At 38.8% G+C, this 15,914-nt stretch overlaps 1 protein-coding gene across 2 annotated transcripts in view; it reads right to left on the reverse strand.

Moving 5' to 3' along the window:
• The window catches only part of LOC146425427 (transportin-1-like), a 145,596-nt gene that overhangs the window by 16,038 nt on the left and 113,644 nt on the right, over nucleotides 1-15,914 (reverse strand). Inside the window, exons 16-23 of one of the 2 annotated variants that reach the window (XM_085041578.1) lie at nucleotides 14,592-14,678; nucleotides 5,947-6,054; nucleotides 5,571-5,729; nucleotides 5,388-5,475; nucleotides 4,396-4,494; nucleotides 4,075-4,170; nucleotides 1,215-1,290; nucleotides 320-419 (exon numbers count right to left, since the gene is read on the reverse strand). In XM_085041578.1, coding sequence (XP_084897704.1) covers nucleotides 320-419; nucleotides 1,215-1,290; nucleotides 4,075-4,170; nucleotides 4,396-4,494; nucleotides 5,388-5,475; nucleotides 5,571-5,729; nucleotides 5,947-6,054; nucleotides 14,592-14,678 — 813 coding nt within the window. Of the gene's footprint in view, nucleotides 1-319; nucleotides 420-1,062; nucleotides 1,136-1,214; nucleotides 1,291-4,074; nucleotides 4,171-4,395; nucleotides 4,495-5,387; nucleotides 5,476-5,570; nucleotides 5,730-5,946; nucleotides 6,055-14,591; nucleotides 14,679-15,914 lie in introns of those variants that run through there. The other variant, XM_085041580.1, reaches the window with a different exon arrangement.

Raw genomic sequence — 15,914 nt, forward strand, 5'->3', positions numbered from 1 at the left:
ATAAAAAAGACTGATAGAAGTATCAAAATACAGTTAATCAAAGTTCATTATTGACATTGTAAGTAAAAGACAAAAAAATAATTTAAACAATGCTGTCTTTTCCTTTCCATAAGTGATAATTACTGAAGCAGAAATCCTGAAGTATCATGATATGCATAATTTGAAATATAAACATTTTGGTCTTCTTGATGTCTAAAAAGAAGTTACAGCACATACTACTGGGAATCAACATCAAGCTAAATTTTTTCATACTACATATACAGCTTTCACTAAATTTCACATGAGCAAAGAAAAAAAAAGATCTATTTATGTATCTTACTTGGACTACTCCACTGGGGTTGACTGAGATCATGGTACATATCCCACGGAATGCTGAATCCTTTTCCTCATTGTCTCTTATGTTTCGCAGAGAAGTGCACCTAGTAAGTTGGAGAGCAAAACTTAACTAATTCTATTACTTTTTCATTCAATCAAGTCAGGACTAGATGACAGCATTTGATGGAATAAGTCACACCGATAAGATTATCTGAAACACTATTTTGAACACTTAGAAAGACACTTGTTGCACACAGTATTTACTAGTATATTCCCATTAGGTATCATCTCTACAGAATCTTACTTTCCTGTTGCACTATATACAGCTAGAAAGTGTGACCTGTATTCCATTAAATACGAAAGAAACATGTATATGAAATAATTATAGAAACTATCATTATTAGAAGCGGAGCATATATTACTATTGCAATATGAATTATGTCAGATATCACTTAAAAAACAATTATTTAACCTTTACAGCGGCAAGCACGCTATTTTATACATAACAAGTATAGAAATATATTCCTTACAGCAATTCAAGCCTCAGACTGAATTTTAAGTAAAGTAACGCACACTTTAAATTTTAGAGTATTTGCATGCATTGTATTATCATTCTCGTGGATTTTAGAATGCTCTTTCATAGTCAAGCTTTAACACGCAAGCATGTGACAATCTTATCCCATGCATAAATTAGTCGTTAGCCACAACATAAAGAATACATGACAGTGCTACTAAAAACTCACAAACCTGATAGGACAAGATTAGTCACATGGTTGGCAATGATTAAGGATTGAGATTTTGTAACCAACTGAAAATATATCTAAAAGTGAGATAGAAGAAAGAAAGAAAGAAAGAAAGTGAAGAAAAATGAATTAAAAAAATTTTTGAATAATACACACCAGGGTCTTATAAACTGCTGTAGCATGGGGGCCACCTCTTGAGGACAAACGTAACCAAGACGACCAATTGTTATTGCTAAGGTAATGCAATCACGGTTATACACCACCAAACGCCAACCAAGACATGAGCAAATGAGGGGGGAGGAGAAAAAATAAAGAAAAAACAACAAATAACTCAGAAACAGAAGCCAACAGAATCTGTATATGATAGTAAACATAAGATTTCACCAGTGCTGTTTATTACAACCCCATGAATAAGAGGCAGCAACATATATGGTATAGTCTCCAGGGTAAAAGAAAAATTAAAGAAGTAAATGAGAGAACACCAAAAAACACAATTTAAAATACAAAGGCTTTCTGATGTAAGCAGTCATTTTGCTCTCTTTAGAATCATCTCTTACAGTAAATTTACCTACTATACACTTCAAAGTTTTTGATAAAAAGTACTATTATGGATACTATTGATAGAAAGGAATTAACCATTTTCAGTTTTAGTATCAAGAAGTTATAAATATTTTATTTTTTCAATATTTAGAATTCAAGATTTTAATAGGCCCACTATTTATCAGTGAAAATACATTTATAAACACTTTTACACTGAATATATTGTGGTCTATCTAATAAGCAATAAAAAAAGATTAAACACTCTCAAAGAGACCCAAATATTTGCTTTCTTCATAATCTTGAAAAAAATTAAAATGGTTGCTAGCTCACAGCAACTCACTGGAGAAAATTAATTTTTTAATCCAAATATTTCTCCTGTTCAGAAAAACTTCCTCATAAAAGTTGCATAATAATCTGACTTCTGATACAAAAGCATAAAGACAAAAAAAACCTGCTTCTCTGAATGATTAGGTATTGTGGTCCTTTGTTCTGAGGGCCAGACTGAAGATAATATCATCATGCAAGTGTGTTTTAATGGTGTTTGCTCAACTCACAAAAGATTAATCTTTAGAAAAAAGAGAAGGTGGGAAATAATGTATCAGGATTACTTGAAGCAAAATACATGAATAATACTAAAATCCAGCAGATTTATATGAAGCAGAGAAAAGAAACCTATGTTCAAGGGACACACTATGCAACACTAATTAATGGGCATTTGTGAACAGTTTCATGAAACATGCAATAAAGCAGATGATGCTTTCTTCAATAAAAGTTTAGTGTAGGATACACTAGCAGTTTGAAATGTACCCATTCCATGAAAGCTGCATCTCACTGGTAATGTACTATTTTGCCCAGACATTACTTGATTTCAAATTTTCAGCAGATCTAACATAAAACTGCATTTGAAGTGATACTTTTAAACAAAAAATGTGCTTCTAAGGTTTATCTGTAAATTCTCACAGCTAGAGTCTGTACGAGGAATAGTAATTTCTGTCAAAGCTTAACTTTTTTGCATGTACTCATTATTTTCTATGCAACTATTTTACTTAAGCTGGTCTCATATGTTTCCATAACAGGAGTGTTTTCATAGCTCATTACATAACAACCTATAGCAGAAAACATTAATACTCTTGCACGTACCAATGGCATGTAGCACAATATCCCACAACAAACTTATAATTACACCACACTCAACATTTATTTGCAGTTATGCATCTGCATTTAAAGTAACTATTAAGATACTAAAAAATGTCAGTGTTTGGATGCTTAAAAAAATTCTCTAGCAGTGATGGAACCAAACTTTTAGGTCCTGGATGTTTCTCAGCTACAAATATTACACATCCATCAATGCAGATGAAAGGGGTTGGGGGCAAGGTGTAAGAAAATTTATATTGCTATACTATTCCATGGTGCATTTCATAACAAGCAATTAGCATGAAAATTATCTTTTCAAAAAGCAGTACCTATAATGTGCCAGACAACTAGGCAATTTTTCCTTCAAGTTCACCTTCCATACTAAATGAGGGGATGAGGTGTGGAATATACTGGAGGAAAAATATGCATAGAAAGAAATCCCAATTTATCTCATACTTAGCTCAAGCCCAAAGGTAACTAGCACTGAATTTGCATAATTTTCAATTATGTCCAGTATAATGTCTAAACTATCATTTTTCTTACAAGACAGTTTTCAAACACAAAAAAGTCAAAAGATTCTCAATTAGTAAAATAGTAAACCTGAAACCTGTTAAATTCTTTATAAAGTTTTGCTGAAGTATGGAAGGTGCTCTTCATACCAGAACATGCCCTCTATAAATGCAAAAGAACAAGCCTCAGAAATTCCAGTTCAATAAGGCATTTGGGGACTGCTTCTAATTTGGAAGGCAAAGCAGCTGGCCAGAACATAGAAATGTACATGCCACTGTTAAGACTTCTTTTCATAAATTTGTTATTAAGTGACCAGGTAATAAAAATTATACATAATTTCAGTTATGTTGCAGTAAAACTGCCATCACAGATCTAGATTTTTTTGTGCACATTACTACAAATTAATAATTTTTAAAAAGTGCATTCTTGTAAATTCAGAGTTCATTATTTGTTTCAAACACTAGACATATACATACAGTACACATGTAAGGACATGCATATATTAAAATCAATGTAAAGCCACTAAGTCTTTAAGTGTTACTGCATACATCTGTCACATTGTATACATAAATAAAATTGGAAGAATACTTAAATAGATGATAAATAAATATAAAATGCTATAAAGGTGAGAAAGCAATAACTTTAATAATCCAGATATATGATAGATGTTTTTCTGCAAGACTGAGACTTGTAAGAGATCTGCAAAACAGTTGTTTTTGCTTATAAAAGCCAAACATATAGCAATAAAATAAGTTCTATTCAATTTTTTAAAATCATTGTAGAAAAAAAAAATTCAATTCCCTTCACCATAAATGATTCAGTTTTTGGATACCTGTGTTCTCTAACAATGTCTTTGGTGTGTTGGGTCTGTTAATTATTTCTACAAGCTGGTGCAACACCATTGGAATATAATGCTGCATCTCTATACCTGAAACAGCCAAAAAAAAAAAACCAACATTCAGAAGAAAATGACCATTAATATACATAATCTATTTAGATCTGGTACATTGAACTTACTGTCGAGGACAAGAATGTAAAACTTAATTTAAATTTTTAACATGAAAGCAACACTAGAACTAAAATTAAAAAATTTTAAAAAAAATCCCAAACAAACCATTCTAAAAATGCAAATATTCAAAGAAAAAAATCTTACCCATTTGGATGGAGATTTCTCCAATCGCCCAGGTGGCATTGTTACACACAGAAATGAATTCAGGGTTTAGGTTTGTTCCCAAAATGGGCATGAAATCAGCTAGAAAGAACAACATTTTAAAATCTCATCACACAATACAATCATCTTGTTCCATTACTGTAAGATCATGAGGAGAGGGAGTTTTTTTAAAAAACGATGTAAGCATATTTAAATTCTTGTAAAGCATTACACCTGAATTAACAAGAGCTGTATTTTTGCTATATATCAGATTAACCTAGATGATACAACCTAAGCAGATCAATGCAAATCTTTTCAAACTATTATTTAAAAATATTGCTAATAAATTTTACATTTATGTAACTCTAGAAACCATTTTTATCCCCTTCCCGGGAGTAGGGAAAGAAAAGCACACCTGGATAGCTATGTATTTAGCTGTGCTAAAAAAAAAATTACCAAAAACCTCTCCCCAAAACAAACACCCTCTTCAACAACAAAAACAAAAAAACACCAAACACAAAACCAACCCCCCAAAAAAACCCCAACAGCCAACAACAATGAAGCCTAGAAAGCCAATCCCAGCCTTGATTAAAATGACAGATGTTATAATCTATCTTTGTGAATAATATTTCACTAGAATTTAAATTCCAAGCATATCCAAGCATTCATAGATTCTAGCGGAACAAAAAACTTACAAAGCAACTGTTCTAATTGAAGGCTAAGTACATCTGTTTTGCTGTATTCCAGCAAAACAGGAAATGTTACATTAAAAAAATCAAGCAACAAAATGAACTTTTGCACTGTCTACAAAAAGAACAACATCTTAAACACAGTTCAAAAGAGAAAAGACTACAGATCCTTGATGATGAAGGAAAACGAAAATTTACAACACCATGACAAGGCAAGCCACAGAAAAGAGAACTTAACAATGGCTAAACCAGCCTCCTATCAGTTTGTAAAACAAGTTAATTATTTAATATGTAAAAGAAACATACCGATGCAAGGCTTAACATGCTGAAAACACGCCTTTGTCAGATCACCTAACAATGCAAAAGAACTCTGCCGTACCTCAGGCATTTTATCCTAAAGAGAGGAAGAAAAAAACCTGACAATTCTAGAAGCGTTTCTGATTCTCTTAAGAAAGAAAATTCTTGGATTAAACAGATTACTCATCTCACCTGCATACATTGGTACATTAGTGTCAGGATATTGCTGCAAGCCACTAGCTGTTCAATGTTGCCTCCAAGTCCTTCAGCTAAACCACTGAGTAAATCAAGAGCTACAATCATGAAATCTTTATCTGGAGCCTCATATTGTTCTGGCTGAGCATTGTGCAACTGCAACAAATAATTATGCATTTTCAAAATGAGTATTAAATTTTCTCAGGGGCATGCATAAAAGTAAAAACAAACAAACAAGTTTCAGAACTGCAGCTTCATTTAAATATTTAATAGTTAATACTACAAATCGCCCGGCAAACCCCTAACTTTACATAGTTAATACATTGGTTTAAAGAGATATTCTGAAAATATTGGAATAGCAATAGATAAATACCATGGCTTGTGCAAGAGTCTTCTGCACCAGATTTACACAACGCTGGTACACAGGCTCACAGTACGGAAGAAAGCCAGATTGCAAGGCAGTAGCAACTGATGACAGGCACTGGAATAAAATAATAAGAAAAAAAAAGCGAGACAGACACTAACTTTCCTCACCTCCCCCAAGTACCCTTTACTTGTGTGAAGTAAATTAAAAGCATTTTAAGTATACCCACAAGTAACTGTTCAAGAAAAACAACCTGGAAAGGTAGTACCAATTAGCTGAACCAAGGCAACCATCAGCTAATTGTTACTCTCTCCTATGTATGTCAGTTGAGAAAATTTCTCAGGAGCAGCATCTTCTTTGAGGTGCCAAGACAGTTCGTATGAAGACAATTACTACAATTCAGCTAGCATTTACACTAAACTTCAGTATCTTGACAATGTACAAGCCCTAACATTACCCAAGAGGTATGAAACTAATTTCTCTAGAAGTGTTTTCCTGCTTCACATGATGCCTGATGATTTTTTGTCCTTTTTTTTATACCCTTTTTATACATTTTTATACCCTTTCCCTTTCCTTGTACCCTTCACAAACACTCCTTGTACCTTAGCCCTACATGTTTATAACCCTTGTAGTCTGATATTTAGCTTAGTTTGGGGGTTCTCCAGGGGGGAAGACAAAACATCCCTACTATGTAAAAACTAGAGACTCCAACCTTGGACAGAGCCTCCTCTCTGGAACATGTTTTTGTAAACTAGGCTGTAGTCTCACTTGGGGGGGATAATTGGAATAGGGGGACAATGACTTCATTTGTTAAGTTTCTTATTGGGGGATTTTAGGTAGATATGCTAATTTGTGAGGTCCATAAATTTGTATACACGTTGTACACGGGGTGTGCTTCTTGGCGTGTTTCCACCTTTGACGAGTGTGCACCTAGGATCCTATTAAAACCAAGATAATAGCCTTTTTCCCTTTACTGCTGTGTTTGCTTCATATTTTTACCAGCTTTTAATTCATCAGTTCCTGGCAAGCCAGGCAGGAGAGAGGAAACCTGAAAATCAAGTTCTGGATCAAGAAACACCCCGCTGCACCCCCCACTCGCTGGCACTATGGGAGGGAAACGGTGATCCAGGATTGCAGAAACCAGGGAGTTTCCGAAAGACCTAACAGAAACACAGCAGGAGAGGTGAGATCAAAGGGGAATGGTTTTATGGTTTTATTGCTAGCTAGCATTTAGGGGAGATCTCCAGGAGACAGGGCTGGAGTGTGGCCAAGGGGGGCCATAAAAAGCAGGTTTAACAGCCTGCTCTGCTTCCGCAGGGGGGCTGTGAGGAGAGAAGGATGCTTCTCGTTATCACTCACAAGAGCCACACAGGGGCACAGGGTAGCCTGTGGCTAAGCAGTTGGGGGCGTGGGTTCACCTGTTGAAGTTTGGTGGTTCGAACCCCACCAGGGTCTCAGGTCTTGTGCGTGCGCTCGTTTAGTCTTTTGCTTTCTTTACTCTGCTGTGGCATGGGAACTGCTGGTTCGATTCTTGTGCAAGACTCTGGGCTAAGAGATTGATTTCCAGCTGTTTCTTTTCTGTTTATAAACAAAACTTGGGTGGTGCGTCTCCTGCTAACCCAAAAATCCCGCGGGATTCCCCACTGGTTCTGATCTTAAAAAACTGGCACATCCTAATGGGGAAAAGAACCCCTCTGAACATGGAGGAACTCACTGAGCTCTCGTTGTGGGTGTGGCCTGTTTTAAGACTGAGTGGAAGAAGAAAATGGCCTCATTTTGGTAGTTTAGAAAATGAATTAATCACAGAATTACTAGTAGAACTTCGGGCGCAGGGCAGGTTTGATGAGCTGAGGTATGCAGAATTGTTTTTTATATTCCTGAATCGAGAAGAGGCATACAAACAAACCAAAAAGTGCTGCTTTGAGATGGCTTTACAAAGGAGAAAAAAGGAAAAAGATAGAGAAAAGCAGCCTCTAACCAGAGCTGAAAAAATAGACAAGACAGAAGTAGATTTGATAGTGCCTGCCTTGCGGGGGAAAATAACACACCCCTTGCTGCTACAGGGGCCAGCCGGCCCAGTGGGGATGGGGGGTGGCTGGCCCCCTCCCCCGCTGCCGCTGCAGCCGTCAGCACCCCTCCCTGCCCCGGGCCGATGTGGTGGTGGGAGTGGGGGATGGGTGGCCGCCGCGGCCACCGGCTCCCCTCCCCCTGCTACGGTGGGGCTGGGAGTGAGGAATAACTGCCCACTACTCCCTCCGCTGCCACCCTCCCCGGACTGCCCTGAAGGCGGAGGTGGGGGAGGAGCAGGGGCGGGTCCACACGGAGAAGGAAGTGCGTCTGCCACCTCCCCCGGCCCCTCCCAGGCTGAGGAAAGGGGGGGCGGAGAGCGGCATCCACTCCACCGCGCGGTCAGTGCCAGAGCTAGGGGAGAAATAGCCCCAGTCAAAAGCAAACTGGACGAGTCCAGTGCAGATAGCTCCGAGGAGGAGGAGACCGGGGCTGGGGCTATAGCCACAGCAGCCACCAGGCATACTGGGAAGAGGGGAAAAGTAACCCGGGAAGACATAGGGGCTGCTAGTCCAGTAACTAAACGCACCAGATCTAAGAAAGATGAACCAAGGAGGAGGCTGTCCTAGAAGCACCCTTGAGGCAGGCTGTCAGGAATCAAAGAGTGATTTAAATCAAAACTCCGTTCTCCCTCAGAGAGCTCCAACAATGGAGGGAGTCAGTCGGGAGATACAGAAAAAACCCAGAGAAGGTAGCCATGCAGTTTAAATTAGCCATCAAGGCACAAAACCCAGATTGGGGTGATCTAAATGTAATGCTAGATGAATTATTAGATAGCATGGAAGAGGAGTGTGGCTAGCACAGGTCTTTCTCGTGAGAACAATTTGCTGTGTTTTATAAACAAAGATAAAGTTTGGATGTTTTTGCAAACAGGGTCTCGAGATTTGGGCAGTTCAGGCCTGGCCAATTAGGCCTAGGGGGAGGTTTTTGACTGACCAATCTGGGTGACCTGTGAAAGGTCTATATATATGGAAATCAAAATAATAAAGCCTCTTTTCTTGCCTGAGAACCTGGGTTTCTATTTCTCTGCTAGTGGCTCAACAGCGACAGAGGAGATGGTCGTTAAGGCTACTATAAATGCTATAGACTCAGATTGTGGCTGGTACTCTTCAAAGACCTGTTAATGATATTTTTCCTCATATGGATCCAGGGTGGGACCCCAACGTGCCAGAGCAGATGGCCAAGTTAAAACAATATCAAAAGTGGGTGGTCCTTGGCTAAAATGTGCTATCCCTAAAGCAGTAAATTGGTACAAATTATATGAAATTAGACAAGATGTAAATGAGACCCCTACAGAATTCCTGAATAGGCTCAAAGAGGCTGCATGGAAATACACAAATTTGGATGTAGATTCCCGGATTCAGCAATCCCACTTAGCCCACATATTTATAGGTCAATCTACAAATGACATAAGGGGAAAGCTGCAAAAAATAGATGAGTGTGATCTAAATAAGTTGTTGAATGCAGCATGGAAAGTATATCAAAATAGGGATTCAACAGATAAGGATACAGAAGATAAGGAAGATAAGGGGGGAAAACCCCACCACAAGAAAAAGCATGGTCAGGATAAGACATTTGGTAAACAAAAAAAGGGTCCCCCTTGCCCTCCTCTAGCCGAAGACCAGTGTGCCAACTGCAAGAAAAAGGGACACTGGAAGAACGAGCGTCCAATGCAGGCGAAACAGACGCTCCCAGCTTCTGAGGTAGCTCTGAATGGGAATTGATGTGGACCGAAGGCATTATCTACCCCAGCGGAACCTTCGGTTATAGTTAAGATGAAGAAAGATGATGTTGAATTTCTGGTTGATATGGGGGCAACATATTCTGTGTTAAATACTTTAAAGTGGGAAACTGAGTCAAAATACTGTAGTGTGATTGGTGCCACAAGGATAAGTGAAACAAGGCCTTTCTTCCAACCTTTAAAATTTAAACTGGGAAAACACTGGGTGACTCATCAATTTCTATATATGCCAAATTCCCCAAAGCCATTGTTGGGCAAAGATTTATTGGAAAAATTGGAAGGGAAAATTAACTTTTCCAAAGAGGAGGGAGTGAAAGTTATAATTCCTGAATCTAAATTTGTCGAAGCAGCTACTATTCTTATACAGGAGTGTTGTGGAGAAATTCCTAAAGAAATTGAGGATGCTGTTATCCCAATAGTATGGGGCAGTGATTTTCCAGGGAGATCCAAAAGAGCTGAACCCATGAGTATTACGCTCAAAGCAAGGGCAGCACCGGTAAGGGAGAAGCAGTACCCTCTGAAATTAGAAAGTCGTAAGGGACTAGCATCTGTAATTGAAAAATTCCTTAAATATGGGTTGCTAGTGGAATGTGAGTCTAAATACAACACACCCATCCTGCTAGTAAAGAAGGCTGATGGTAAGAGTTACAGATTAGTGCAGGGTTAAAGGGCAATTAACAAACTCACAGAGGACATACATTCAGTTGTACCAAACCCCTACACTTTTCTGACCACACTGACAGATGAACTAGGGTGGTTCACAGTTTTAAATCTCAAGGATGCCTTTATCTCTATTCCGATCCACAAAGATAGTCAAGAATTCTTTGTTTTGAGTGAGAAAATCCTGAGACAGGAAGGAAGACCCAACTCACCTGGACAGCACTACCCCAAGGGTTCAAGAACAGACCAACTGTATTTGGACATCAGCTGTCAAAGGAACTGGAGGACTGGAGAAAACAAGAACCAAGAGGACAAATCCTTCAATATGTTGATGACATCCTGATTGTGGCAAAACACGAGATGACTGTATCCAGCTCACTGTAAGTCTTTTGAATTTTTTGGGCCTAGGTGGATGTCAAGTCTCAAAGGAAAAGGCACAGGTTGCCAAAGAAACAGTAGTTTACTTGGGGCTGGAAATTTTCCATGGCTATCGACAACTCAGAAAGGAACAGAAAGAAGCTATCTGCCGACTTCCAGAGCCCCACACTGTAAGAGAGATGCAAGCTTTCCTCGGTATGGTAGGTTAGTGTCAACTTTAGATAGCAAGGTATTAAGTACTAGTAAAACCTCTGTATGAAGCCCTTAAAGCAGCTGAAAAAGGAACCATCAACTAGACAGAGAAAGCAAGGGCTGCATTTAAACAGCTAAAACATTCCTCAATGTGTGCTCCAGCTTTGGGGCTGCCAGACCTAACTAAGCCCTTTGGACTTTTTACATACGAGCAGCAGAATGTTGTTCTAGGGGTACTGGTACAGTACCTTAGGAACCAGCAATGAGCTGTGGCCTATTTTTCAAAACAACTAGACAATGTTAGCCAAGGGTGGCCTGGGTGTCTGAAAGCTGTGGCAGCAACTGTAATCCTAATATAAGAGGCTTGTAAATTCACCCTTGGGCAGCACATTGTCATGTACGTACCCCATGCTGTGATCTTTGTGCTGGAGCAAAAGGGGGGACACTGGCTATCCCCTAAAAGAATGCTTAAATACCAATCTGTGTTGCTGGAACAGGAAGATGTTACCCTAAAAACAACATTTGTTGTAAACCCTGCAATGTTTTTGTCATCTACGTTACTTGACGACATGCCTGAGCATGACTGTTTGCAGACAATAGAAGAGATCTATTCCAGCAGACCAGACGTGAAGGATGTGCCTCTGGTGGAGAAGCCAGATTGGGAACTTTTTACTGATAGGAGCAGTTTTGTACGAAATGGTAAGCGTATGACAGGCTATGTGGTGACCACCACAGATGAAGTAATTGAGGCAAAGGCCTTGCCTTCAGATGTATCATCACAGAAAGCTGAACTGATTGCACTGCCCAGATCTCTAGAACTGAGCAAGGAAAAGAAGGTAAACATATGGACTGATTCCAAAAATGCCTTCAGTGTTGTTCATGCCCATGGAGCTATTTGGAAGGAATGTGGCCTGCTTACTGCTCAAGGTAATGGCATTAAGCATGGAAAACAAATCTTTGCACTCCTGCAGAGCATCTGGAAGCCTACAGAAGTAGCTGTCATGCATTGCAAAAGTAATCAAAAGGGAAAGACAACCCCTGAAGTGAAAAATTGCTTTGCTGACGAAATAGCAAGAGGGATAGCAGAAAAAGGCATACTTGAGATAGTACCACAGAAAGAAGTAGATCTGACAGGGTTTACTCCAAAATATGATCAGAGGGACCACAAATTAATTTTCTTAAGGCTGATATTAAAGAAGGTGGGTGGGCTGTTACCCCAATAGGCCAGGTTGTAGTCCCACCCCCACTCCTTCGAGAAATAGCACAGAGGGAACATGAGACTACCCACCGGAGAACAGAAAACCTTTTAAAAAATCTGAAGAAAGTAATCATAGGGAAAAGGATGACTGATATTGTACAGTCTATAACAAGCAAATGTGAAACCTGTTGCAAAAACAACCCTGACAAAAGCAAAAGAGTAGTGTTAGGAGTGACCAAGGCAGGGCATCTCCTGGGAGATTACTGGCAAATAGATTTTGCTGAAATGTCATGTAAGGAGGGATACAAATATGTAGGGGTATTGGTTGATACGTTCAGTGGATGGCCCGAAGCTTATCCCTGTCGCACCAATGCAGCAAAGGAAGTAGTGAAAGCCTTGCTCAACCATATAATTCCAAGGTTTGGGGTTCCTTTGGGAATGTCATCAGATAGGGGACCACATTTTGTTGCAACGGTAATTGGAGAAATCAGCAGGGTTCTGGGACTTATTTTAGGACCTACATACACCATACAGGCCCGAAGCAAGTGGCAAAGTTGGATGTATTAATGGAACCCTCAAAGCCCAGATTGGTAAAATCTGCCAAGAAACATCTATGACATGGGTTCAGGCTTTGCCTATAGCCTTACTGAGGGTCTGCATAAAACCAAGGCAGAGGGACAATATAAGTCCCTATGAAATCTTATATGGCAGACTGTATCAGGTTCCACACATCCCGGAGGAAATTCACATGAGGGGTAAAATTGATTTACAAAAATACTTAATGGCTTTGAGTTCCACTTTGCAGAAGCTCCAGAGATTCATCGTGCTGTCCAAAGCTATAGGATTGGACACCCCTGCTCACCCATTTCAGTCTGGAAACTGGGTCTACATCAAGTAGTAGGACAGCGACCCCTTGCAAGCTAAGTGGAAGGGACTGTTCCAAGTTTTGCTGACGACCCTCACTGCTGAGAAAAGTTACTAAGAAAAGATGGTGGATCCACTACTCCAGAGTGAAAAAAGCTTCTGCCCCTGAGACCATCAAGAAAACAGAAACTGATGCAAATCAAGATTATGTGGTTTAAATTGTTCTTTACATGTCTGTTGTTTGCCCAATTGGTAACCATGACTCAGAGCTCAGCCCAAAAGTTGCACAACACTGTGATTCAAAATGTATCCAGAGCTCTTAATATGAGCAATTGCTGGATCTGTACCTAATTACCACCTCTAGATGGGCGTGACAACTGGCCACTGAAGAATTAAGAAAGATTTAGAAGAAATTTGGAAGAAGACTCAAATTCTACATAAAGTAGGTTCTAAAAATTACACTTTTAAATTTGACCATATTTCTACACCCTTACTTCACGGTTACCAAACTGAGCCTGGGTAAAAGAAGCATTTATAACAGTTGTAATTGTAGTTATTATTTTTGTTATAGCCAGTTGCGTAAACCAGTGCTGTAGTTAGTGTAGTGTAGAAACTAGACAAAGTAAAGTCTTGTTAGTCTCTAAAAAGGGGGGAAATTATGCCTGATGGTTTTTTGTCCTTTCTTTTTATACCCTTTTTATACATTTTTATACCCTTTCCCTTTCCTTGTACCCTTCACAAACACTCCTTGTACCTTAGCCCTACATGTTTATAACCCTTGTAGTCTGATATTTAGCTTAGTTTGGGGGTTCTCCGGGGGGGAAGACAAAACATCCCTACTATGTAAAAACTAGAGGCTCCAACCTTGGACAGAGCCTCCTCTCTGGAACATGTTTTTGTAAACTAGGCTGTAGTCTCACTTGGGGGGGATAATTGGAATAGGGGGACAATGACTTCATTTGTTAAGTTTCTTATTGGGGGATTTTAGGTAGATATGCTAATTTGTGAGGTCCATAAATTTGTATACGCGTTGTACACAGGGTGTGCTTCTCGGCATGTTTCCACCTTTGACGAGTGTGCACTTAGAATCCTATTAAAACCAAGGTAATACCCTTTTTTCCTATACTGCTGTATCTGCCTCATATTTTTACCAGCTTTTAAGGCATCACACAATTGAAAAGTACAGAGAACAGACTACATTATCTGGTTCATACCTTCAGCCTGTCGGTAATTGTTTAAATGAAGGGACGAAGGGAAAGCAAGGAGAGAGAGAAGACAAGAACAACAGGGATGGAACATTTTTTAAAAACAGAGAATCCCAAAGAAAACAATCAAGAGTGGCAGGAAAAAAATAAATCTAAAAGATTTCTGCTAAACTTAATAACAGTTCCTCAGTTAAAAATTTTTCTCACTATTGTCATAATATTTTCTCCATAATGGGAAATACCTAACACGGACAGCATTTCTAATCACCCTTCCTAGTAGGAACATCCTTAGTAAAAGAGGTAATTCCCAAAATAAGTTGATAAAACATATTCAAATTTTAACATTTACCTCTAATAAAGGGAAGAGATCTTTATCTTCATCCTTCAACATGTTCCACTTCTGGATTAATGGAGGCATTAGCATCTGAATATATTCCTGTTTAAGATGAAAATGCATCAGCGACTGAAACACTCAACTGTATACTAGTTTATTCCAAAGCTGAAAAAAAATATACTATAATTCAATCATTGTTGAAATATATAGAAGTAGTTGAATATTAGAACTTGAAATTTATATGTTAAGATTTTTTGCTGAGGCACATAAGTAGCTTTGCAAAACAAATCTTTTCCTCCAGGTTTGGCTTCAGTCTAGCAACTTTTAATAGCTGCCTGGGTTGTTACATATATATAGGATTGACTCAGGTGCTACAGAAAATGTTTTTACCAGCAATGCAATCTGGCTGTGCATCTGCCACCTGCTTTTCTCAATCATCTTCCATTGCCCTGAATCTACAACCCTATCCTGAGAAGTTCCTGAAACCTCTTCCTCAATCAACTACTCATTCATGAAGAAAGTAATTTTCTGTCCCTCCAGAAATGCGCATTTACCAATTCTGTATAAAATGTTGCATCTTCCCTACCCCTGCTGTCACAGTCACAAGGGCATTAAGCAAGGCATCCCTGTAGTACTGTTGCTGACAGAAAGTATCCAAAGAGACAACAGATGCTGCCAGCTAATGCTATGCCCAAAGATACAATATTCTAAGTGACTGAAGAAAGTCCCACCATTACCAGGAGCTCCCATTTAGCTTCCTCCTGGTGCTGTCAAAAATCAAGCTGGCTAGGGCGAGAGAGAATGGAAAAGATGTCCTTTGATGGTGTGGAGTCTTGAATGGCAAGTAAAATGCCATGGCAACAACCCAAATTGTTTTATTCTAGTTTGTCTATGTCATGTGAAGCATTATAGAGAAATAAACCAAATTTCAACAGCCATCGTAAGATGCATGAGACATGTATGTATATCCTATTAACGAACATGTACACTACAAAAACCCCACTACATTTGCCTATGCCATCTGTGCGTTACTCAAAGGATTCTGTGTTTTTAGATATAAAATGCACATCTATCCCACTCTTGGATAAAGCAATTTCTAATGATGATGTGCTTCAATGCATTGGAAAGGTACTCAGAGCAGTTTAGCTATACTGAAAGTGGTTACAAACAACAAAAAACATCATTAGAAATTAGCACACACATTCCACCAATTTCTTTAAAGTCTCATTTCATATCTATATTGATATATATATAAATCTCCTTCGAGCTGAAAAATTCTAAAAATAAGGAAAAAAGTCACAATAATGAGAAGCACATTTTGCAAGCCATCAACACACA

Source organism: Lichenostomus cassidix, chromosome W (assembly GCF_008360975.1).
Source record: "Lichenostomus cassidix isolate B80296 chromosome W, HeHo_3.0, whole genome shotgun sequence".
NCBI classification, from domain to species: domain Eukaryota; kingdom Metazoa; phylum Chordata; class Aves; order Passeriformes; family Meliphagidae; genus Lichenostomus; species Lichenostomus cassidix.